At 42.3% G+C, this 23,845-nt stretch overlaps 1 protein-coding gene across 3 annotated transcripts in view; it reads right to left on the bottom strand.

Moving 5' to 3' along the window:
* Nucleotides 1-2,930: 2,930 nt before the first annotated feature.
* LOC102219015 (protein canopy-1-like) overlaps nucleotides 2,931-23,845 on the bottom strand; it is a 49,806-nt gene continuing 28,891 nt past the window's right edge. The window contains exons 6-7 of one of the 3 annotated variants that reach the window (XM_023335718.1): nucleotides 19,190-19,274; nucleotides 15,251-16,592 (exon numbers count right to left, since the gene is read on the bottom strand). In XM_023335718.1, the coding sequence (XP_023191486.1) occupies nucleotides 19,231-19,274 (44 nt within the window). In that variant the 3' untranslated portion in view covers nucleotides 15,251-16,592; nucleotides 19,190-19,230. Of the gene's footprint in view, nucleotides 3,650-15,250; nucleotides 19,275-23,845 lie in introns of those variants that run through there. The other 2 variants (XM_023335719.1, XM_023335717.1) reach the window with 2 other exon arrangements.

Raw genomic sequence — 23,845 nt, forward strand, 5'->3', positions numbered from 1 at the left:
ACACGGCTTGTGCCACTACAGCACCCTAAAGCTGCTGGATTTTTGGAGAATGAACGTAAATTATTAAAAAAACAAATCTTCTGTACAGTATGTAATATTTTCCATTTTAAGTAACCTTAATTTATCAAGTAAAATTTCACCCAAAATGTGTTTACAAAGTATTAAAACTCTTGCAAAGCCTGTCAGCGGCACATGGTCAGCTAACATACTTTTAAGGTACTTTTCATAAATAGATATGATGAAAATATGTTTCAACATAGTTTTCATTAAACTCACATTTATATATAAAAACTTTTTCTTGGTCTAATATAATATATGTCTACTGTTTTCATTAGCTGTAAGCAGAATATCATAAATAATAGAAATAAAGGCGTGTAAGCATCCATCTGTGTGGAATTAATGGAATTAATATTGCTTAGTGAAATATAAAATAATATATTTTGCATAGGTAGGTTTAAGCAATGAAACAAGACATCTTTTATACTGAAAGTTTGATTTTATTTTTTACATATTTTTCTGTAAGCAACACTGATGTCCTTTAATATCCTAAGTTACAAAGTTGTTGCCAGATTCAGTGGCTGTTACACCTAAATGTCTCTTCTTTGAATTTTTGTCACCTTTACTTGCATTAAATTCACAGAAACCCTAATTTCAGAGAACTATAAAACACTTAATACATAGAATAACTGAACATTTTATCATCAAAATTAGAAAAATGGAATGAAAAGGTAAAAAAACACCCAACATTCTCACTACCAAAGGATTTAACCACCCTTTGAGGCAGTCATTATAAAATTATGAAAAGATGGAAATGAGGTTTGTTAATCACCGCTTATTCATGACGCTTCGTCTGTTGACATATATCCAAGGTTTCATTTAGTAATACTTAAAAGAAGCACACTTGTCTTATTTCCTGAGTATGGGAACATTTCAGTCACATTTCTCTTTTCCCTGGTTAAATACAAATTAAAAAACATAACACTGATTTATCCAAAGTTCAGACATCCTCTTGTCATAAAGTTCACCTCTCCAATAGGCAGAGGAAAAGGGCAGATGAGTAGAGAAAAGAAAAGTACATATCACAAAGTACTGATGTCTCCTGTGTCTCAGCCAAACAAAAGATTGCCCATCCAGTCCCCCTCCCCCACTGAGAGATTTGCCCATAGTTCTCTAAACGCTTCCTAGTCAAACTTGGAATATGGAATGAAGAGGACAGGGGCTTTGTGGCGGAAATATAATTACAGCCACTAAAAGCTGGTGACGGTGAAGAAAGGGAGATGACATCAGGGCAATTTCACACCCAGGTCTTCGATGGCCAGGCCAAGCCTGGATGTTGCTGCAATACACTGATCAAAGCCTGCTGCAGCTGGCCTGCGCCCCCCACCCCATCCACCCCCACCCCCGCCTACCACCACCAAAAGAGGAGACTTATGTATGCTAATCTCCAGGACAAATATATTTTTAATCTTGTTAGAAAACAATTTAATACTCAAGTTCAATGACTAAACTTTATGAGAAAACAGTGGCAATTCAACAATGCATGACTATTTTTGCTTTAATACTTTGTTTCAAAGCTGATGTTCAGGGTCAGAATATAATTATCTTTATGCAGTAACAACATAACGGTGCTCTACCAAAAGCCTGGTGCATCTGGGACGTGACATCATGTTGTTTTTAACCTTAACCCAGAGCAGTGAGAGGGAACAGAAAGGTTTCTGAACATGATGGCATGTTTACAAAAATATTGGCATATCTTATTTAACCACCTTTAAATCACATTTAGACATCTCAATGGATGTTTTCACCTTTTCTTTCACTTTTCACTCACAATGTTACATTAATTAGACAGAGGACAATGCCATTGTTTCAGTCGAGTTAACAAAAAGTTACTTGAAGGCACGTTTCAGGGACACTGTAACTGGAAATGCAACAACTAGTAGCTCTTTTTATTGTTAATGTGAAGAAAGGAACATTGAACTTTGCTCACACTCAGTGAATCTTTTAGTTGTGTAATAACTTTGGTAAACTCAGGTGAAAGTGAGCATCCAAATAAAACAGTTCTCTTACATCCTTAGGCCTCCTTTAAAATATTTGGTTTTCAAAGAGATACATCTAGGGTTGAAATGATTAATCATGATAAATCGATTATTGAAATAACCAGTTAATTTAGTAATTAATTAATTGTAGTAATAAAGACCATTTGCTGAAAAAACAACATACTCAGTAATTAATCCAAAACTGTACAAGAACTGTTTACATTTTGTATTTAAAATAAAAACCTGTTTTTCAAGCTGCTCTACTAAATAAAACTGCTCAAGTGGTAGTTTTAGCTTCATCTGGTTCACATTCTGTAAAATATAAAAAAATTACTATTAAGCACTTTTGAAGAAATGGTCACCAGATCAGCTCTGCTCTGTACCGAGCACAAAGACCTCAGCTTTTCATGTTAGAAGGATTTTTTTAGCTGCAGATCCATCCTTTACTACAAATGATCAAGCATTCACTAAAAGAATGCTGCTTACCGCACTTTAGGAAAGAAAATGTTTATTTTCTTATATAAAAAGGGAATTTAATTATTTATTTATTAATGTATTTCTAATATTGTAAAAAGAAGCTTTAGTGTTTTAATGAAAAATCTGTGGAAGGTGCCATTTTTTTAACATCTGATTAATTGATAAATTGTCAGAATAATTGATAGAACAATCAATAACTAAAATCAATGTTTGCACTAGAAAGAATTTGTCCTCAGGTCACAACTTCTTTAGCATATGAATGGAGCAGCTCACCAGTGACCCATATGCTGCTCGGGTTTTACTTCCACAAGATTGTTGTCTAACTAATAACATGACCCAACTTTGAAACACAATGAGGTTTTCTAAACACTCAAAAGGTAAAATACACATCTAATTTTGAAATAAAAAATTCAAATCTGCTCCTCCATCACTTTAATAAACACATAATGCAAATATACAGTGAAAAGGGAGCAGTAATGAGAAGCATTCTCCTTACATGGCAGATTTTTTTAATGGACCAATCTTTAAGATGTCTTGAAAGGTTCGTTTCCACTTTTGTTCCGGAACATTTCATCCAGTCTGACTGTTTTTTCCAATGTGGGATCTGAAAGATGAGCCAAGTATGTAGATGACAGTCCCTAAATCAGAGTGTGTTCTTCTCCACTGCACTGCGCCGCTTTTGTCTGGGGAAACCGATCTCCACCCACAGCAACAGAAGAGTCCAGAATGAGATGAAAAAACAGTGAAGTCAGTCTAATAGTGGGGATATTTAGAGAAATTCTTATCCATCCAAAAATCCTCTCTCCCTGTAACTTGACAATTTATGTTGTAAGTGTTTTATGTTTTCTCGTTTCTGCAAACGAAACGAGAAAAATCTAGAGGTCTACTCTTGTTCCTGAAAAGGTTCCCACAGTGGAAACAGCTTAAAATACACAGAACTATGTGCACAAGGAGAGACAAAATGGAACAAATAGTGTGTTCTCTCTTAATTTTTTATTTGTTTACAAAAGTTAACTGTTACAATAATTTTGAGTTTCAAAATGATCTTTGAAAAAGTTGCTCACTCCAAGACCAAGGCAGAAGTGATTTCAATTACTACAGCTCGTCATTTGGCTGACTGTCGTCTTCACAGTAATCTGCACAAAAAGAGGGAAAAAGAAACACCTGTCAGCCTGTCAGTTAGTTTTCTGCCATAAGTAGCTCATGTAGGCCAAAAATATAATAGTAATTTGCCTTTTGAATAGAATCTGCCACAAGAGCTGAAGAGGTCTGCAGCTCCTCCTCAGGAGGCTCTCATGGTTATTACTCAGATTAATATTGCTCCTTGCATATATGTCAGTTTAGGTTAACAGCTACACTACATTAAGCTATGCTACGTGACGTTATGGTACACTATGCTACATTACGCTACGCTATGTTACATTATGCTACGCTAAACTAAGCTAAGGTCAACTTAGCTTGAGATTGACCACCGTTGAGTTTAAAAAGCTGCACTGAAATTTATAGTAAGGTTGTAAGTCAGAGGGACTGCATGTACACACTGCATTCCTTGAAGGCTTTAATTATTAAAGAATGGAAAAAAAGTAAATTTGTAATGGTAATAATCAAATCATAAACTACTTTCTATGAGGATTTATATGGAATCCCCATCATGGGGCCAGTGGGGAGAAAAGTTAGGATGATTCCAAGGGCCCCTGACCACCCCTGAAAAAAAAACAAAACACAAAATAGTTCTTTTTTGTTTGCTTGTTTGTTTATTTATTTTGAAGAGACAAAAGTAAAATCAAGAAAGAAAAAGAAATTAAAAGTTAAAACAAATTATCATGCCCAAGTGACTTGCAATTTTATATTATTTGTTTAAAAAGGAGTAGGTAGAAGATACAAGATCTTATAATGTCCTGCCCATTTCATACTCGTCAACTTATAATCAATTAAATGTTGAAACAACAAAAAAGACAAATTATTTCCACCTTACATGATATTTAAATCTCACATTCTCATCTTTAGATGTACAATTACACTGTGTTCCAAATTATTATGCAAGTGATATTTTCTCAGATTTTCTTAAATGGCCGATGCAAATGATGGTCACTATAATTTTCAAGTCATGAACTATTACAGTATAAATCAAATTTTACTGAACAAAGCTCCCCATGAGAACAGTATTATTTTTCAAAAATAAAAAACTCAAACTGTTCCATATTATTATGCACAGCAGATTTTCTAAACATTTTATGGTTTACAAAAAACTGCAAACGGTCATTCTTTGAATGTGCAGCATTAAAATCAAAAGCTATTTCAATCAAAAACATCTTAAAAGACCGAGTTCCATGTTAACATTGGACCTTCTTTGATATCACAGCACAATTCTTGATCCATTGAACTTGTGAGTTTGTGGAAAGTTTCTGCTTGAATTTCTTTGCAGGATGTCAGAAAACCTTCCCAGAGCTGCTGGTTTGATACGAACTGCGTTCCACACTCAGATCTTCTGCTTGAGGAAACTCCAAAGGTTCTCAATAGGGTTGAGGTCAGAGGAGGATGGTGACCACACCATGAGTTTCTCCCCTTTTAGGCCCATAGTAGCCAATGACACAGTGGTATTTCTTGCAGCATGAGATGGTGGATTGTTATGATGAAGATGATTTTGCTACTGAAGGTACGGCTCTTCTTTTTGAACCATGACAGAAAGTGATCAGTCAGAAACTCCATATACTTTGCTGAGGTCATTTTCACACCTTCAAGGACTCTGAAGGGGCCAACCAGCTCTCTCTCTCCCCATGATTTTGGCCCAAAGCTTGACTCCACCACCTCCTTGCTGACGTCACAGCAGCCTTGTTGGGATGTGGTGGCCATCCACCACCAATCCACTACTGCGTCCATCTGGACCATCCAGGGTTGCACAGCAATCATCAGTGAACAAGTCTGTTTGAAAATTAATCTTCATGTACGGCTGGGCCCACTGAGACCGGTTCTGCTTGTGAGCTCTGGTTAGGGGCCCAATAGTAGGTTGATGCACTGCAAGCCTCTGGAGGATCCTCCACCTTGAGGTTCCAGAGGCTCCAGCAGCTTCAAATAACTGTTTGCTGCTTTGTAAGGGCATTTTAACAGCTGCTCTCTTAATCCGATGAATTTGTCTAACAAAAACCTTCCTCATTATACCTTTATCTGTACAAACCCATCTTTGTTCTGAATCAGCCATAAATCTCTTCACAGTATGATAACGCTTCAGTTTTCATTAAATATCTAATGTTTTCATACCTTGTCATACAGCACTACACTATCTGATGATTTTCATCAGCATAGAGATCCTTTCTCTTTCCCATATTGCTTGAAACCTGTGGCCTGCTTAATAATGTGGAACATCCTTCTTAAGTAGATTTTCTTTAATTGAGCTCATCAGACAAACTAATCAACCAGCTCTCTGAAAATAATTATGGTGATTCAAAGAGCCCTGACACACAATACCATTTATAAATTTAATAGCACCACAAAAAATTTAATCTTTAGATTCAGAATAGAATAGAATTCAACTTTATTGTCATTGCACTGTCACAAGTACAAGCAATGAGATGTAGTTTGCATCTATCCAGAAGTGCTCTACGAGATATAAATATTTATTTACAGATGTATAAGACTATGTATGTATGGACTATAAGGGGTTATAGCAAAGAGATATAGATATTGTATATAAATATAAATATGGGATCTACATGCATAGATTATACAGATTATATAGAATATACAAGAATGTTAGGGAATGGATTATATACAGTATGTATATAATATAATACAAGATAAATAATGACAGATAAAATTTACAGGCTGTATGTGTGTGTGAAGAAAACAGTCCGGTGTGTGTGTGTGTGAGGATAGTCCATGTGTTATTGTTGTATGAGAGGATAGGGGAGTACAGTCCTTATAGTTTATGTTTTATGTCAGGAGGCGTTCAAAAGCGTGACAGCTGTGGGAAACAAGCTGTTCCGGTGCCTGGTGGTTCTGGTCCGTAGGCTTCTGTAACGCCTCCCAGAGGGCAGGAGGGAAAAGAGTGTGTGTGCTGGGTGAGTGGAGTCCTTTGTGATTTTCCTGGCCCTTTTCAAACACCGCTTCCTGTAGATGTCCTTGATGGCAGGGAGCATTGCCCCGGCGATATACTGGGCAGTTTTCACCACCCTCTGCAGCGCCTGCCGGTCGGAGACAGAGCAGTTCCCGTACCAAGCTGTAATACAGTTGGTGAGGATGCTCTCAATGGTGCAGCGGTAGAAGTTTGTGAGGATCTCTGAGGACAGGTGGTTCTTCCTCAGGGTCCTCATGAAGAAGAGGCGCTGATGCGCCTTCTTAATGAGTTTGGAGCAGCTGGTCGTCCAAGTCAGGTCCTCGGAGATGTGGACTCCCAGGAACTTAAAGGTGTCCACACGCTCCACCACTGTCCCCTTAATGTGGATGGGTGGATGTGGGTCAGCGTTCCTCCTGAAGTCCACGATAAGTTCCTTGGTCTTCTCGGTGTTCAGCTGCAGGTTGTTTTTGTCGCACCACTCAGCCAGACGGTCTACCTCCTCCCTGTAAGCGGCCTCGTCATTATCTCTGATGAGGCCGATCACCGTGGTGTCGTCTGCAAACTTGCTGATGGCGTTAGAGCCATGGACAGGTCTGCAGTCGTAGGTGAAGAGGGAGTAGAGGAAGGGACTCATCACACAGCCTTGTGGCACTCCGGTGTTTATGATGATGGTGGATGAGAAGTGGTTGTCCAGCCGGACATGTTGAGGTCGAGCAACCAGTTACACATGAGTGGACTGATGCCGAGGTCTGTGAGTTTGGTAATGAGTTGTGATGGGATGACAGTGTTGAATGCTGAACTAAAATCTAAGAACAGCAGTCTGGCGTAAGTGTTCTTACTGTCCAGGTGAGAAACGACAGAGTGCAGCGCTATAGAGACTGCGTCCTCTGTGCTCCTGTTCTGCCTGTATGCAAATTGGTGGGGGTCTAGTGTGGGGGAGAGACAGGATCTGAGGTGTGCTAGGACCAACCGCTCCAAGCACTTGGTAATGATGGGGGTAAGGGCTACCGGGCGGTAGTCATTGAGTCTGGTTGGGTTGGGATTCTTGGGGATTGGGACGATGGAGGTAGACTTGAAGCAGGTCGGTACCACAGCGCGGGCCAGGGACAGGTTGAAGATGTCCGTCAGCACTCCTGCCAGCTCCCCAGAGCACATTCTGAGGACACGTCCAGGTATGCCATCAGGACCCGCAGCCTTGTGGGATTTAATCCTGCTCAGAGCCGCTCCTACATCAGTGGGGAGGAAAGTCAGTGGCTGTTGGCCTGGGGTGGTAGCTGCTTTGGTTGCAGTTGTGGTATTCCCTCTCTCAAAACAAGCATAGAAGTTGTTAAGTTCATTGAGGAAGGAGACATCAGTAGAAGCGGGGGTGGTATTGGGGTTCTTGTAGTCTGTGAGAATCTGAAGGCCTTGCCACATACGTCGGGGGTTGGAGTTAGAAAAATGATCCTCCACCTTCCTTTTGTAGTGGTGTTTGGCCTTCTTGATTCCCCTCTTCAGCTCAGTCCTGGCTTCACTGTAAGTCTGTGCATCCCCTGACCTGAAGGCGATGTTGCGGGCCTTCAGCAGGAGACGAACGTCTCGGTTCATCCAGGGTTTCTGGTTGGGGTACATGGTAATGCGTTTGTAGGTGGTGACACGTTCTATGGTGGTGGAAATATGGTTCAGTACAGATGAGGCGTACTGATCCAAGTCTGTATGGTGGAAAATAGTCCAATCTGTATTCCTGAACCGGTCCTGGAGCACAGCGTCTGAGCCCTCTGGCCACACCTTTACTGTCCTCACGGTAGGTTTCACACGTTGGATGAGTGGTTTATGACACTTAAATCCAATTTGCATAATAATTTGGAACACGGTGTATTTAAACACTTTTTATATCATCAATAGCATTTATGGACTTTAAAACATTCATCTTATAGAACATATTTCCCAATAAGCTCCTTTTTAAACGTTTTTTAAGCTGGTTTATACTTATATTTTTTTTAACTCCTCATTCAATCCATTCCATAAATCTACTCCACACAACGATAAACAAAATCTCTTTTTGGTTGTTCTAATACATAGTTTTTGAAATCTCTTTGTCCTCTTGAATTATAAACCCCCTCTCTGTCACAAAACATGTTTTGTATATTGGGTGAAAGTTGATGATTTCTTACTTTAAACATGAATTGTACCGATTTAAATGTTACAAGGTCCCAGAATTTCAGTATATTTGATTTAAAAAATAACAGGTTTGTGTGTTTCCAATATCCCCCTTTAAGTAGTATTCGGATTGATTTTTTTTTTGTATGACATATAATGGCTGTAAATTTGTTTTGTATGTATTCCCCCAAATTTCCACACAATATGCCTACCGATCTGCGTATCGGTGTATAAATGTGTGCGTGTTTGTGAGTGCGACTGGGTGAATGTGACTCTAGTGTAAAGCGCTTTGAGTGGTCAAAAATGACTGGAAAAGCGCTATATAAGTTCAGTCCATTTATGTTAAATGTAGTACAATTTATTATACTAAATAAACAAGATTTGTAGTCCAGCACAAATCTAATCCCCCTCAGAACAGCAACACTTTTGGCTAGTTTAGATTTTACTTGGCAGATCTTTGGTTTCCAGCTAAATTTATCATCTGATATCACCCCAAAAATTTGATTTCATGGGCTTGTTGTAAATCAACACTGTTGATAGTTATTTTAATTGCATTATTTTATTTTATTTTTTTTTACAATTTCCGAATATCATGAATTTAGTTTTATCTAAATTTAGTGATAATTTATTGTTTTTGAACCAACATGGTAGTTTTTTCATTTCTTTATTGACCACCTCTGAGAGTTGTTGAATGTTTTCTCCAGTACAGAAGATACTTGTATCATCTGCAAATATAATGTATTTTATAAGGTTTGATACTTTAACTATGTCATATATGTACAAATTGAATAATTTGGGGCCCAACACTGATCCCTGGGGAACCCCACAAGTTATGTTTAGTAAATCTGATTTCTGATTATCAAATTCTACAAATTGTTTCCTTTGTTCAACGTAGCTTCTAAGCCAGTTTGATGCTAACCCTCCAATTCCATATCTTTCCAGTTTTTTTAGTAAGATGTCATGATTGATGTATCAAAGGCTTTATAGAAATAGAAAAAAATGAGGGTTCTGTTAACAAAATTAATCATATTGTGTTTTTTAAATTGCGTTTAGCAGTAAAATGAAATATTACCCCTTCCGCACTAAAAAGCACACATTCATATTTGCCCTGAACACCCCTATGGATCTGCATGAAATGGTTCATTGGAAGACAAGACCGACTGTGGCGGTTACTCTGCTGCTGAGGAAAATTGTAAAGTCAGGTTTTCTCTAACAGAGGTTGGTAGACTGTTTGAGATTATCGACCATTTAGCATAGTTGGCTTAGCTACAGATTACTGTTTGCCTCCATTTCTTTTAATGAATGAGGGGGGAAAATCTACCAACATATTCATAACATGCCCTTGTACCTTTTACCACACTTAACAACAGATGAGTCAGTCAGCAGCAGCTCTAACCCCAATACCAGCATAAACTCTCACCCCTTTCCCAGTGATAAAGGTGAGCAACACTGTGTTCAATGACAAGCTAGTTAGCATCATTCCAGAAAGTCTATTTGGCTTTTTCCTGTCTCTCTGCTCTTTTTACAATTGCACAAGAAAAGCAATATTTATTACTGTGGAGGAGATTGATCTTTTCACAGATTATCTGTCTCATAGCAAACTATCACGACATGGTGACAGCTTTAACAGACATGGAGAAAACATATATTTTATTAGTTATATACTGCAGCTTGAACAAAATGCAACTACAGTTGTATAGAGGATGAAGAGGAAGGGAGAGAGGACAGTCCCTTGTGGAGCTCCTGTGTTGCTAACAACATTGTCTGATACATAGTGTCACTGGTGCACAAACTATGGTCTGCCATTTAGATAGTCCACAATTCAGGACACAAGGGGAGATCCAACTGCATTGCCATCAGTTTCTAACCCAGGAGAGACGGATGGATGGTGTTGAATGCACTCGAGAAGTCAAAAAACATAATTTTCACAGTGCTCACCAGCTGGTCCAGGTGAGCGTATACGTGGTTAAGCAGGAAGATGATGGTGTCCTCAAGTCCAAGCTTGGGCTGTTAGGCAAACTGCAAGGGGTCCAAGTGTGGTTGGACCAGAGTGTGGAGCTGCTCCAGGACGAGTCTCTCCAGGGACTTTATGATGTGGGAGGTCAGCACCACAGGCCTGTAGTCCTTGGAGTCACAGGGACGCTGCGTCTTTGGTACCAGAATAATGCAGGTTGTTTTCCACATCACAGTGACCCTCTGTTGGCACAGCCTCATGTTGAAGACATGCTGGAGGACTCCACAGAGCTGGACAGCACAAGCTTTGAGTACCCCCGGGCTGACTCCATCAGGGCCTGCAGCCTTGCAAGGGTGGAGTCTCGCCCTTCTCTCCCTGTCTTCTAACATCTTCAGCGGTGACGTTTCCTGTAGAGGTAGCCAGCTGAGGGGTGGGGGAAAGGTCACCGAGTAGAAGAGGTGGGAACGAGGTGTGAAGGTGAGATGAAGGACTCTGAGGAGTGGGAGGGGAGAGTTGTTGGACAGCAGCAGCATTGATGGGAGTGTGAGCAGAAGGTACAGGGGTCGCAGTATCAAATCTGTTTAAAAACAGGTTGAGTTCATTGGCTCTGTCAACGTTCCCTCAACCGCTCCAAAGCCTGCTGATCTGAACCCAGTGATAGTCCTAATCCCTCTCCAGACCTCTCTGATGTTTTTCTGCTGGAGTTTCCTCTCCAGCTTCCTCTTATAATCTTCCTTAGCTCTTCTGATCTTCACCTTCAAGCACCTCTGAATTACTCTCACATCATCCCTGTTGCCATCTCTGAACGCCCTCTGCTTCTTATTCAGGATTGTCTTGATCTCCTTTGTTACCCTGGACTTGTTATTTGGGTAACAGTAAACTGTCTCAGTAGGGATGATGGAGTCAACACAGAAGCTGATATAATGTGTTATGCACTCAGTGAGCTCATAGATGTCCTCCATATTCGGCTCACAGAGTGCATGCCAGTCAGTGGCCTCAAAACATCCATGGGGGTGTCAGTGTGACCTCCTTTGAGCACCTTCTCACTGTCCTCATTGTTGCAGGCTGTCTCTTCACCAGAGGCATATAACATGGGCTGAGGTGCACCAGGTTATGATCGGACGGTCCGAGTGGAGGGAGGGGACAGGAACTGTATGCATCCTTTACGTTAGCATACAGCAGGTCCAGAGTTCTGTCCTCTCAGGTGGGACAGCTCACATACTGGGGGAAGCTGGGCAGGGTTTTGTCCATGGTGACATGATTAAAATCACCCAAGACAACCATGAATGCAGTTGGATGTTCAGTCTGCAAGCGAGCTACAGAGTGGATGACGTTACAGGTCACCATGGGGCTAGCAAAGGGAGGAAAGTAAACAGTCACCACGACAACATGGGAATATTCATGGGGCAGGTTGTTACATTCGGCTCAAAGCAGAACTTACAAACACACACAAGGGGGATCTGTCCCAGATATCAGGTAAGGTATGCTACACCATTAATTTGGAAAAATAAATAAATAAATACCCAAATCACTCAAATAGAAATAAGTTGATCCTTAGCAACAATGATTTATTCAACTAGAATTACAAACTACAAAATAATAATGGTTATCTTAATAGATAGAGCGATAACCCCATTCCCTCAAAAAATAATTATGGTTACTCGGTTTAAAACAGCACAAGACCTAATTAAGTAAATGTCCAAATTTTTCCAATCCTTTTTTCAAAGAGATTATTGTCCATAAAGCAGTTCCATATCCTCGAAAATAAACAAAGTCCTGGAAGTATTTCCCCAAAGTCCCGATCAAAAATGAAAAATCCTAGCGTCCAAACCCCTCCCCAAAAAGATACGAAAAAAGAGTGGTACCACCAAAAATCCCCAAAAAGAAAAGTACAGTCCAGATCTCACCGGGAGCGTTCCTCTTTCCCCTCGGTGGCGTCCTCTCGCACTGTCGGCGTCCACTTGCACCGGGAGCGGTTTCCTGGGTGCAAACTCCGATCCAGTTCCTAACAAACCATCTGTGGCACGGGCGATCTTTGATAGCTGTTTTTGATGTCTTTCCTTTGATTTTTACTCGTTTTAAACGATCAGATAAGTCAAAACTCCCGCTGCACAGATCCCACGGTCAGCGTCTTCCTCCCCGCTTGCGCCTCTTGCGCCGACGCACACGCCCCTTTTTTAATTACTCATTCGTTTCACACACACCTGAACATATCAGGATTTACCCGAAATCAGTTATAAACAGTGGAAAATTGAATACTTTTTTAACAATGAAATCACAGCAACTGTTCTACACGACAGGTTGATACATTTACTTTTTAATGTATTTATTTAGGAAAAAACAAACATAGTGGTTATGTTACAATCCCCCCCCCCCCCAGCCGGAGGCAAGGGAGGTTGAACTCCAAAATAAGGCTTTAAGTTAACCACATTAACCGTGTCTGTTCCTTTGTCCTGGCCTTTCCACTGAAGCTGATAATTTACTGGGCCTAACTGTTTCCTCACTGTAGCTGGTCCTGACCACTTTGGCGCTAGCTTTGAGGAAAAATTGTCTATTGCTTTGGAAAGTGGGTGAGACTTTACCCAGACCAAATCTCCCGGCCGGAATTGTGCACCTCTCCTCCGGGCATGTAGTATCTGGCTTGTCGGGCTTGACTTATCCCAACTTTCCGTTTGACTTCTTCTTTCATCTCCTTATGTTGCTCCAACAATTTGTATGTGGGTTGCTGAGGTGATGGTGGTTTGGCTATCATCCTCTCCAATGGCCCTTGAAGTTGACGTCCCAGCATAAGCTCTGCAGGGGCTCTCCCTGTGGTTTCATGTTGAGCACTATTTATGGCAAACCGGAACTCCCTTATATGTTGGTCCCACTGATTGTGATGCTGTCCAACAAATGAGGCTATCATTGTTTTGATAGTTCTGTTAGCTCGTTCTGTCAAGTTAGATTGGGGATGATAGCTGGTGGTAAAATGGTGCTTTACCCCCCACATAGAGCAAAAACTGGCCATCTCTTGACTGGTAAACTGGGGCCCACGATCCGACACAAGACTTTGTGGAACTCCAAAACGAGTAAATATCTCCTCCTGGAGGATAGTGATGAGCTTCTTTGTCTTGCTGTCTCTTACAGGAAACATTTCCACCCACTTTGTGAAGTAGTCGATCACCACAAAAAGGAAGACATTTCCTTTTTTACTACGTGGAAAAGGTCCCATCAAGTCCACCCCAAGTTTTGCCCAGGGTTCAGTCAGCGGTGTCGGCTGCAGAAAGCCAGCTGGAGCTTGATTATCTGGTTTGTACTTCTGGCAAACTGCACAGTTCTTTACATGTTGCCACACATCCTTACGGACTGACGGCCACCATGCTACTTCTAACAGCCGGAGGAGTGTCTTTAGCCTGCCCAAATGTCCACTCAGTGGACGATCATGGAAGTACTGTAGAAATTGAGGAACTAAAGACTTGGGAATCACCAGCTGATATTTGATTCCATCTTTCAGTGTGGTCTTCCTGTACCAGAGATCATGAACTTTGTAGAAAGAGATCTTGTCAGGTCTCTGGTATCTCGGATCCTGAACCCTCTCCATTAGGTCTGAGTCCTTTTCCTGAGCTTCCTTGATTTCCGTAAATGATAGGGGCAAACCTAACAAGGTTTTAGCAGAATTCAGGGCTACCTGGGCTGTTCCAGCAGGATTAGAAACCATTGCTCGGGACAGCGCATCAGGCACTACATTGTGCATTCCTTTTCTATATCGTACTTCAAAATTGAACTCTTGCAACCTCAGCACCCAGCGTGTTAACCTAGAACTGGATCTGGGGCAATTAAATGCCCAGGTTAGTGCAGCATGGTCAGTGTAAATGGTAAACTTTGTACCCTCTACAAAGTGTCTCCACTTTTCCACTGCCCAAACCACTGCTAAGCATTCCTTTTCAGAGGTGGAGTAGTTCAGCTCTGCTCCCTTCAATGATCTTGAAGCAAACGCAATAACCTTTTCTCCATCCGGAGTTGGTTGGACAAGGACGGCCCCCAGACCAACGTTACTGGCATCTGTATGTATTTCGAAAGGTAACTCGAAATCTGGCTGCCCCAGTATGGGTGATTCCACCAAAGCTTTCTTCAGGGTCATGAAGGCACGTTGGCAGTCCACTGTCCACTCCCACCAAACATCTTTTTTGAGCAGTTGATAAAGAGGTGAAGCTATTTCTGCCAAATGTGAGATGAACTTGTGGTACCAACCAACCATTCCGAGGAATCTCTGAAGTGTTTTCTGGTTAGTTGGCGTAGGATAAACCATAATGGCGTGGGTTTTTTCCGGATCCACTTGAACGCCTTCCGCTGAGACAATGTGTCCCAGGAACTTGAGTTCTCGTTGGAAAAAGTTGCATTTCTTAAGATTGAGGGACAGATTGGCATTATGGAGCTTTGCAAATACTGTATCCAGGTCTTTCAGGTGTTGCTCGGCTGAGGTTGAGAAAACAATCACATCATCAATGTACACACAGCAGATCTTTCCCCGTAGCTCTCCTAAAACTTTCTCCATTAAACGTTGAAAGGACGTGTGGCATACAGGCCATTTTGATGGAATAGTCGAGGTAAATTAATACTGTTTTGTGTTTATTAATACTGTTTTGTGTTTCGTTGTGTGTTATTTACTAGTGGTGTCGCAGGTTGACGTGGTTGCGGAGGGGGTCAATATCACTCCGCCGTTGCTAGGTAACGACGGTTGTGGAACGTTGGCGAGTGTGCTTTTTTTTCTAACGGCTGTTAGGAACGAGACCGCTAACGGAGTTACTTTGTAACAATTATTAAATTAAAATGTTGCGGACTCAATCTCAATATCTCTTTTGATTGTTTGTCACCGTTACATTTTTGGCGAGCCAGCCCCAGGAGGAGTTTCAGCTAAAAGTAACTAATCCAAACGAGACGAACCGAAGACGGAGGAGAAACTACCGATGGAGCAGCTTCAAGACGAAGTGAGCAGAACGCTGCTGATGCTAGAGAAGTCAGAGCTAATTTTAGTTTGTAAACACCTCAAGAGTGATGAACCTCCAGGAGGGTTTACTGGCCAAACTCGGCGTTCCCTCATCAGACTAGCAGAGACCACACTGGACGATATCGGAAATGAGGAAGAACCTGAATCGTTTCAACGGTTTCTCCAGAATTTAATCACCTTCATGGAATCCTGGACGTCGGATGAGCCCAGAACACCAGAACAGACACAAGCTGACGAAGGTGAATTAAACTCACTAAAAGTCAAGTATAAGGAATTCCAGGAAGAACATAGCAAAGCCCGACAGCGCATAGAGGAGGAAATTGGGGTTTTAGAGAAGAAACTGAGCATGACAATGCATATGGAGGAGACTGAACCACACTGTGCTCCATCACCTCACATACCAGAAGTGACCCTCAGGCGGGAGTTTCGGATTTGTGGGCAGATTGGAGAAGCTGGTCAGAGGGATAAATTGTCCTATACAAGCCTGATCAACCAAATTGAATCTGGGCAGAGGAAAGGATATTCAGAGACTGAGATCCTGGAAGCAGTCATACGGGCCATAAGCCCAGGGCTTCACCTGAGAGAGATGCTGGAAATCAAAAGAGGACTGACACTGTCCACTCTGAAAATTATCCTAAAAAGCCATTTTAAAGTGGACTCTTCCTCTGACCTCCTTCATCAGCTGATGAACATCTCACAAGATCCAAAAGAATCTGCACAGAATTTCTTATTTAGAGCTATAGAACTGAAAGAAAAAATGCTCTGGAAATCAAAAGAAGAGGATGAAAGCGAACAATTCAGCCCAGAACTGATACAAAGGAAATTTCTGCGTTCCATAGACACCGGACTGCTAAGCGATGCAGTAAAATTCCAACTAAAACCTTACCTGACTAATCCTGCAGTATCAGATGAGGTCCTAATTGAGCGGGTGAGTGAAGCTGCAAACTTAGAGCAAGAAAGACAAAAAAAACTGAGAAAAAGTGCAGTGAGTAGGTTCCCGAAAATAAATGAACTGAGAGCTGAAGGAGGCATACATGAGTTTCAACCTCCTTCCATGGGAGAAGCTGCAACCACAAGTGAGATAGGGGACACAGTGATGACCAAAGATGTACTGAGAGGGGCCAAGAAAAATCGAAACACAGAACAGGAAGCAGGAACAACTAAACTCATCGAAGGACTGAAGGCTGAAATGTTAGAACTAAAGAAACTGGTGTTGGAAACAGTGGAGATTACTAAGAAACATCAGACAGAGAGAGCTACCACACACAGCTACCGCAAACCCAGAGGTTGCCCAGCCTGTCTAGAAGCACAGTCAGGGGAGAGGTGCACTCACTGTTATAAGTGTGGTCAAGGAGGACACCTTGCCAGAGGCTGCCGTCAGAACAGGGGACAGCAGGGAAACTGGACAGGGCTGCTGGGCCGGGACCCTCAGTAGCCCCACACAAAACACTCAGTCCCACCACAAACAAACCAGGCTCCCATACAGAACTTTCATCTACCCCAACAGCTCACTACATGAATCCACGGAGCAGACAGAAACTTCTGAACCTCATAGGTAAGAGATGCATTGTTCATTGTTGGATGGATGCCACTCCAGTAGAAGCATTATGGGACACTGGTGCCCAGGCATGTCTCATTAATGAAGAATGGAGACAATTACACTTACCACACCAGCGAGTTAGACCTCTGAATGAACTACTGGAGGTGGATACACTTATTGGGCTTGCAGCAAATCAGACACAAATTCCTTTTCTGGGCTGGGTGGAAGTGGAATTTAGACTGGGCAAAGATTCACTCTCAGCAGAACCCCTGTTGGTACCAGTACTTGTGTCAAGTGACTCCAGTGTGGCACAACAACCAATAATTGGCTACAATGTCATAGAGGAAGTGCTAGGAGACAACACACTTAAACACAGGAAACCGGAAGTCATCCAAAATGTGTGTGGAGCCTTTGCTGTCACTGTCCAAACTGCACAGACAATTGTCAAACTAATTCAGACATCAGATAGTCAGGTTGATGTGGGTCTTGTGCACACAGGGAGAAGTCGAATCAAATTAGCAGCTGAACAAATCACCATCATCCATGTTAAAGTTAATACTGGAACTCAGTTCAGAGGAGAGGACCTTCTTTTTGTTCCCTCGGAGGACTCGGTGCTGCCAGAAGGTGTCAGTGTTCAGGAGGGTCTCATGACAGTTCCTACAGAAAACCCAGGATTCGTATCAATCCCAATTTCCAACACCAATAAGTATAATGTTACTCTACATCAGCGTGCAGTCCTGGGGCACCTAGAAGCAGTAAAGACAGCTTATACTGTAAATGCACAACAGTTGAACATCACTGTTGGTGAACAACAAGATGACCCTTCACACAGAACAAAGCCAGCTGCAGCTCAGTCCCTGATTATCAACAGCAAAGCAGAAAAACAGAAGCCAACACAGTGGGATCCTCCAGTTGACCTCAGCCACTTAACGGAAAGCCAAAGACAGACGGTGAGACAGATACTGAGAGAAGAGTGTCATGCATTCGCCTATGATGAAGGTGACATAGGTTTAATTCCCTCTTTGAAACTTCAAATCACTCTGCATGACACTACTCCAGTGAAGAAAACATATATGTCAGTTCCCAAGCCATTACATCAGGAAGTTAAAGAATACCTTCAAGATCTACTGAATAGAGGCTGGATAACTCAGTCACGTTCTCCATATGCATCACCAGTGGTATGTGTGAGAAAGAAAGATGGGGGTCTGAGGTTGTGCTGTGACTACCGGGAATTAAACAAAAAATCTGTCCCTGACCGCCACCCTATTCCCCGAATCCAAGACATGCTTGATTCTCTAACTGGCAGCTCCTGGTTCTCTGTATTAGATCAGGGGAAGGCGTACCATCAAGGGTTTCTGGATGAAAAAAGTCAGCCCTTAACTGCTTTCATAACACCATGGGGTTTGTACCAGTGGATCAGAATCCCCTTCGGTTTGAGTGCTGCCCCAGCAGAGTTCCAAAGAAGCATGGAGGAATGTCTGATTGGTTTAAGAGATGTGATATGCCAGCCCTATCTGGATGACAATTTAGTTCACAGCCCAAGTTTTGAGGATCATCTCAACCACATGAGAACTGTGTTACAAAGATACCAGAAGCATGGAGTGAAGCTGAGCCCAAAGAAGTGTGAGGTGTTCAAAAGAAGAGTGAGATTTCTGGGACGTCTTGTCTCTGGTGAGGGCTACACGATGGATCCAGCAGAAGTGGCACCAGTTCAAACTTTGAAGGAGAGAACCCCCACAACTGTAGGAGATCTGAGAAAAATGCTGGGATTTCTCTCCTATTATCGAACATATATACCCAACTTCTCCAGAATAGCTAAGCCCCTCTACCAGCTTCTGGCTAGTCCACCGGAAAATCAACCTGAAAATCCACCATCAGGAAAGCAAAAAGACAGACGGAACATCAACACTGCAAGAAATAAAGGTAACCTCCCATCAAACACTCCCATTCACTGGACACAGAACCATCAAGAGACAATAAACACACTTATTGACAAACTCACTGAGCCTCCCATCCTTGGGTATCCAGATCTCACCCAACCATTTATTCTGCATGTTGATGCTTCCCAGGAAGGGTTGGGAGCAGTTCTGTATCAGAGACAGAATAACAAAATGGTTGTCATCGGGTATGGATCTAGAACACTGACCCCACCTGAGAAAAATTATCACATGCATTCAGGAAAATTGGAATTTCTAGCACTCAAGTGGGCAATATGTGAAAGGTTTAGAGATTATTTGTACCATGCACCTCATTTCACTGTATATACAGACAATAACCCCCTGACCTACATTCTCACCACAGCCAAGTTGAATGCCACAGGTCACAGGTGGGTTGCCCAACTTGCCGATTTCAATTTCACCATTAAATATCGACCAGGCAAACACAATACAGACGCAGATGGCCTCTCTCGCATGCCACTGGACATAAATGACTTATTGCAGCAATGTACAGAAGAAGTGACTCAGGATGTGATTAGTGCTTCAATTCAGGGAGTGACTGTGCTTCAAGATGCCCCATCTGTCTGGATAACCACAGCTCACATCAATACACTGGACTTAGTAAGGGATGCCTCTTCACCTTCATTGCCTGCCCCACTAACACCAGAACAGATCAGAGAAAGTCAAAAAAAAGACCCTCTCATCAAGCGAGTCATGCATTATAAAAGCCAAGATCAATTCCCCCCCAGAGGAGTGGTGAAAACCGAGACTGCAGATGTTAGAGTGCTCTTGAGGCAGTGGCGAAAACTATATATCAGCGATGATGGGATCTTATACAGAAAAGCAGGACATACGTCTCAGCTAGTGTTGCCAAAAGAACATCATCCGTTAGTGTTTCGAGAATTACACAAAGAGATGGGTCATCTGGGGGTCGAAAGGACTCTGAATCTGATCCGAGACAGGTTTTATTGGGTCAGAATGCAGCAGGACACAGAACATTTTGTGACCCAAGTGTGTGAGTGTCTAAAGTCAAAACGACCACAGAGAGCAGCCAGAGCACCACTGATGCCAATTGTGACAACACGTCCATTCGAACTGGTTTCAATTGATTTCCTGCATCTAGAGGCCTGTAAGCAAGGCTATGAGTATATTCTGGTTATAATGGATCACTACACTCGCTTTGCACAGGCCTACCCCACAAAAAACAAATCCGCAAAAACAGTTGTGGAAAAGCTATTTGATGACTTTGCCCTTCGCTTTGGCTTTCCGGAGAAAATCCACCACGACATGGGGAAGGAATTTGAAAACCAGTTGATGGCTCAACTGCAGAGGTGTTGTCACGTGCGAGGGTCCCACACTACCTGCTACCACCCACAGGGTAACGGACAAGTGGAGCGATTTAACAGAACCCTGCTGTCTATGCTCCGTACGCTCACAAGTGCGCAAAAGTCTGACTGGAAAAAGTCGTTATGTAAGATGGTGCACGCATATAACTGCACCCGCAGTGACACCACCGGCTTTGCTCCATATTATCTACTCTATGGGCGATCCCCACGTCTGCCGATAGATCTCCTGTTTAACATACAGCCAAATGAAACACAGCAAAGCTATGCTGAGTATGTCAAAGATTGGCAAAGCAGGATGCAGCAAGCCTACAAGATCGCAACCAAAACTGCCACCCGTGAATCGAACAGAGGAAAAAAAGGATATGACAAAAGAGTTTATGGAGCTGACCTGCAGCCTGGGGGGCGTGTGCTTGTACGCAACTTATCAGAGAGAGGAGGTCCTGGTAAGCTCAGATCCTTTTGGGAAGATAAAGTGCACATCATCACAAAGAGAAGAAGTGATATCAGCCCAGTATATGAAGTAGTACCAGAAGGAGGTGGCAAAAGACGTGTGCTGCATAGGAACCTCCTGCTCCCTTGTGACAGTCTGCCAATCGACAGCCCAGAAATAGACTCAAAAATGACAAAAAGGACTAAAAAGACTAAGTCGAATACATCTCCATGCCATCTTTGTCAACGAGAAGAATCTTCAGACAGTGAGATGGATGAGGAAATGGAGCTAGTGTGCCAGTTTCCTCCTGCTCAGCACAATGGTCACCGAGCTGTCAGCTTAAACCCAGATGCTGAACCATTTACACCAGACCAGCCTGACCAAGACAACGCATCGAAAGTGAATGAATCTCAGGCTAATTGGATGAACAACATACCAGAAGAAGAAGATGGAGGCCAAGACATGGAGCTACACCAGGATCGCCCTGAGCCATCTGCAGAAACAGCTACTGAGGAAGAAGAGGATGCAGCTGTTCCACCACCTGCATTCAGCTACCCAAAGAGAGAGCGTCGCCGTCCGAGGATGCTGACCTATTATGCTTTGGGGGAGCCAACCATGGTGGAATTAGGCATTAAAGAACTACCTGTGAGTATGATCCCAACCGGTAAAGAACTTTGGCGACCCTGGGTAGTTCCAGGTGTTAAAGTACAGAGTTAAAGACACACTGTATATAGGTTTAAGAACTACATTTAAAAGAAAAAGACTATACTTGAATTCTCAAAAGACAGTTTATTGACTGTGCTTTCAAGACAAAAGACTGGTATCAGAAAAAAACTGTGGCTGAAATTAAGGTTCTGTTACACTAGAGAGATGATCTGAACATATTTAGAAGTATTTGTAACTGGACATTTGTAATCTAAAGTGACAATATCCTCTGTTAGTGGTGGACACTATTACAATAATATGTAATATATGTATGTAATGAATGTCATGTTAAGTACCTTACTTATAACATCACTTCCAGTAAAAGGGCTTTAAAATGTCATAGGACATTTTTTTTTAATGAGGGGGAGAGTGTGGCATACAGGCCATTTTGATGGAATAGTCGAGGTAAATTAATACTGTTTTGTGTTTATTAATACTGTTTTGTGTTTCGTTGTGTGTTATTTACTAGTGGTGTCGCAGGTTGACGTGGTTGCGGAGGGGGTCAATATCACTCCGCCGTTGCTAGGTAACGACGGTTGTGGAACGTTGGCGAGTGTGCTTTTTTTTCTAACGGCTGTTAGGAACGAGACCGCTAACGGAGTTACTTTGTAACAATTATTAAATTAAAATGTTGCGGACTCAATCTCAATATCTCTTTTGATTGTTTGTCACCGTTACAGACGCTCCTGCATTTTTTAATCCAAATGGCATGCGCTTAAATTGATAAAGTCCAAATGGGGTAATAACAGCAGTTTTTGCCTTGCTTTCTTCTGCCACTGCCATCTGCCAATATCCAGATTTCAAATCCAGGGTGCTGAAAATGTTTGCTCCAGTCATTGACTCCAACAGCTCATGGATGATGGGCATGGGATAAGCATCCTGAAGCGTTTTGATGTTCAAAGCTCGGTAGTCCACACAAAAACGAAAAGATTTGTCTGGCTTAGGAACAAGGACAACGGGGGATCCCCATGAAGACTGTGATGGCTCTATAATGTCATCCTTTAGCATAGCATCAATCTGTTCTTTTATTACTTGCCGCTTGAAAGGAGACACCCGGTAAGCTCTGCAGCGGATGGGTATTTCATCTGTGGTCATTATTCTGTGTTCTTCCACAGATGTTCTGCCCAATGTATCCGAGCATACAGATGGCCAGGCCTCCAAAACCTTCTGGACTTCTGGAGGATGTTTTATCTTCACGGGATACGACTCTGTGTTTGGTACTTTGTCCTTTTCCAATGGCAGGGCCAAGATCAGATTTAGGGGAGAATGACTATCATGCACAGGTGTTCTGGCAGCAGCTGAAAATGAAAAAGGATAAAAGGTATAACCTTTTGGCCCTTTTACCCCATAGGTGTGGTCACCCAGGTTGATAATGGCAGAGGTTTTGGACAAGAAGTCGAGACCTAGGATAATGGGAAAGGTGAGGTTATTATCCTCCACCACAAAAGTCTCCAACGACCACATCATCCCATGCCAACCATAAATGATTGTGGCTTTCCCTAAAGCGCTGTAGGTTTTGCCATTGGCAAGTGCAAACTTCTGGTTGTCAGCTGGCTTCAAAACCTCCCCTTCTCTAGCAATTATTTTCCACTGACTATTTCTCATCAGGGAATAGGTGCATGCTGTATCCAGCACAGCATTGTACATCCTGTCGCGCACTTCTATGGGAACATGAAGGAGGGAGGAACCCGGGCCTCGCTGAACAACAGATACAGAGTCGGCTGGCTTTCTGGGATTTCCCTTAGATCTTGCTGGGTATTTTCCTTTGGCTTTGTGCTGATCCACTTTCCCCCAGTAAATTTTAACACCAGCACAGTCTTTTTCAACCTGAGATCCCACCTTTATTAATTGATCCATAGAGGTGACTGTGCCACGAAGACAGCCAGCTAGCTTGGGATTGCAGTTGTTTAAAATCCTCCTCACCAGCTCGGTCTCACTGATGTCTGGCTTCCATCTTAGACATAGTGCTTGATACTCAAAGGCAAAATCTCTTAGACATTGCTCTGGCAACTGGACCATATCTCTTAACGTCTCTTCCACTTCTGAAAGATAGTCTGGTGGTAGAAAGGCAGCACAAAAAGCATTTTTAAATTCAAGCCAGTTGTGTATCTTATTTTTAGCCACACTCCACCAACACCGAGCAGACCCTTTTAAGACAGCTGTTAAAGCTCCCAATAATTCAGGATCAGCCAGAGGCCTTACTGTTAGAAATGTCTCACACTGATCAATAAAATTTAAGA

The sequence above is a fragment of the Xiphophorus maculatus genome, chromosome 6 (genome assembly GCF_002775205.1).
Source record: "Xiphophorus maculatus strain JP 163 A chromosome 6, X_maculatus-5.0-male, whole genome shotgun sequence".
Lineage (NCBI taxonomy): Eukaryota > Metazoa > Chordata > Actinopteri > Cyprinodontiformes > Poeciliidae > Xiphophorus > Xiphophorus maculatus.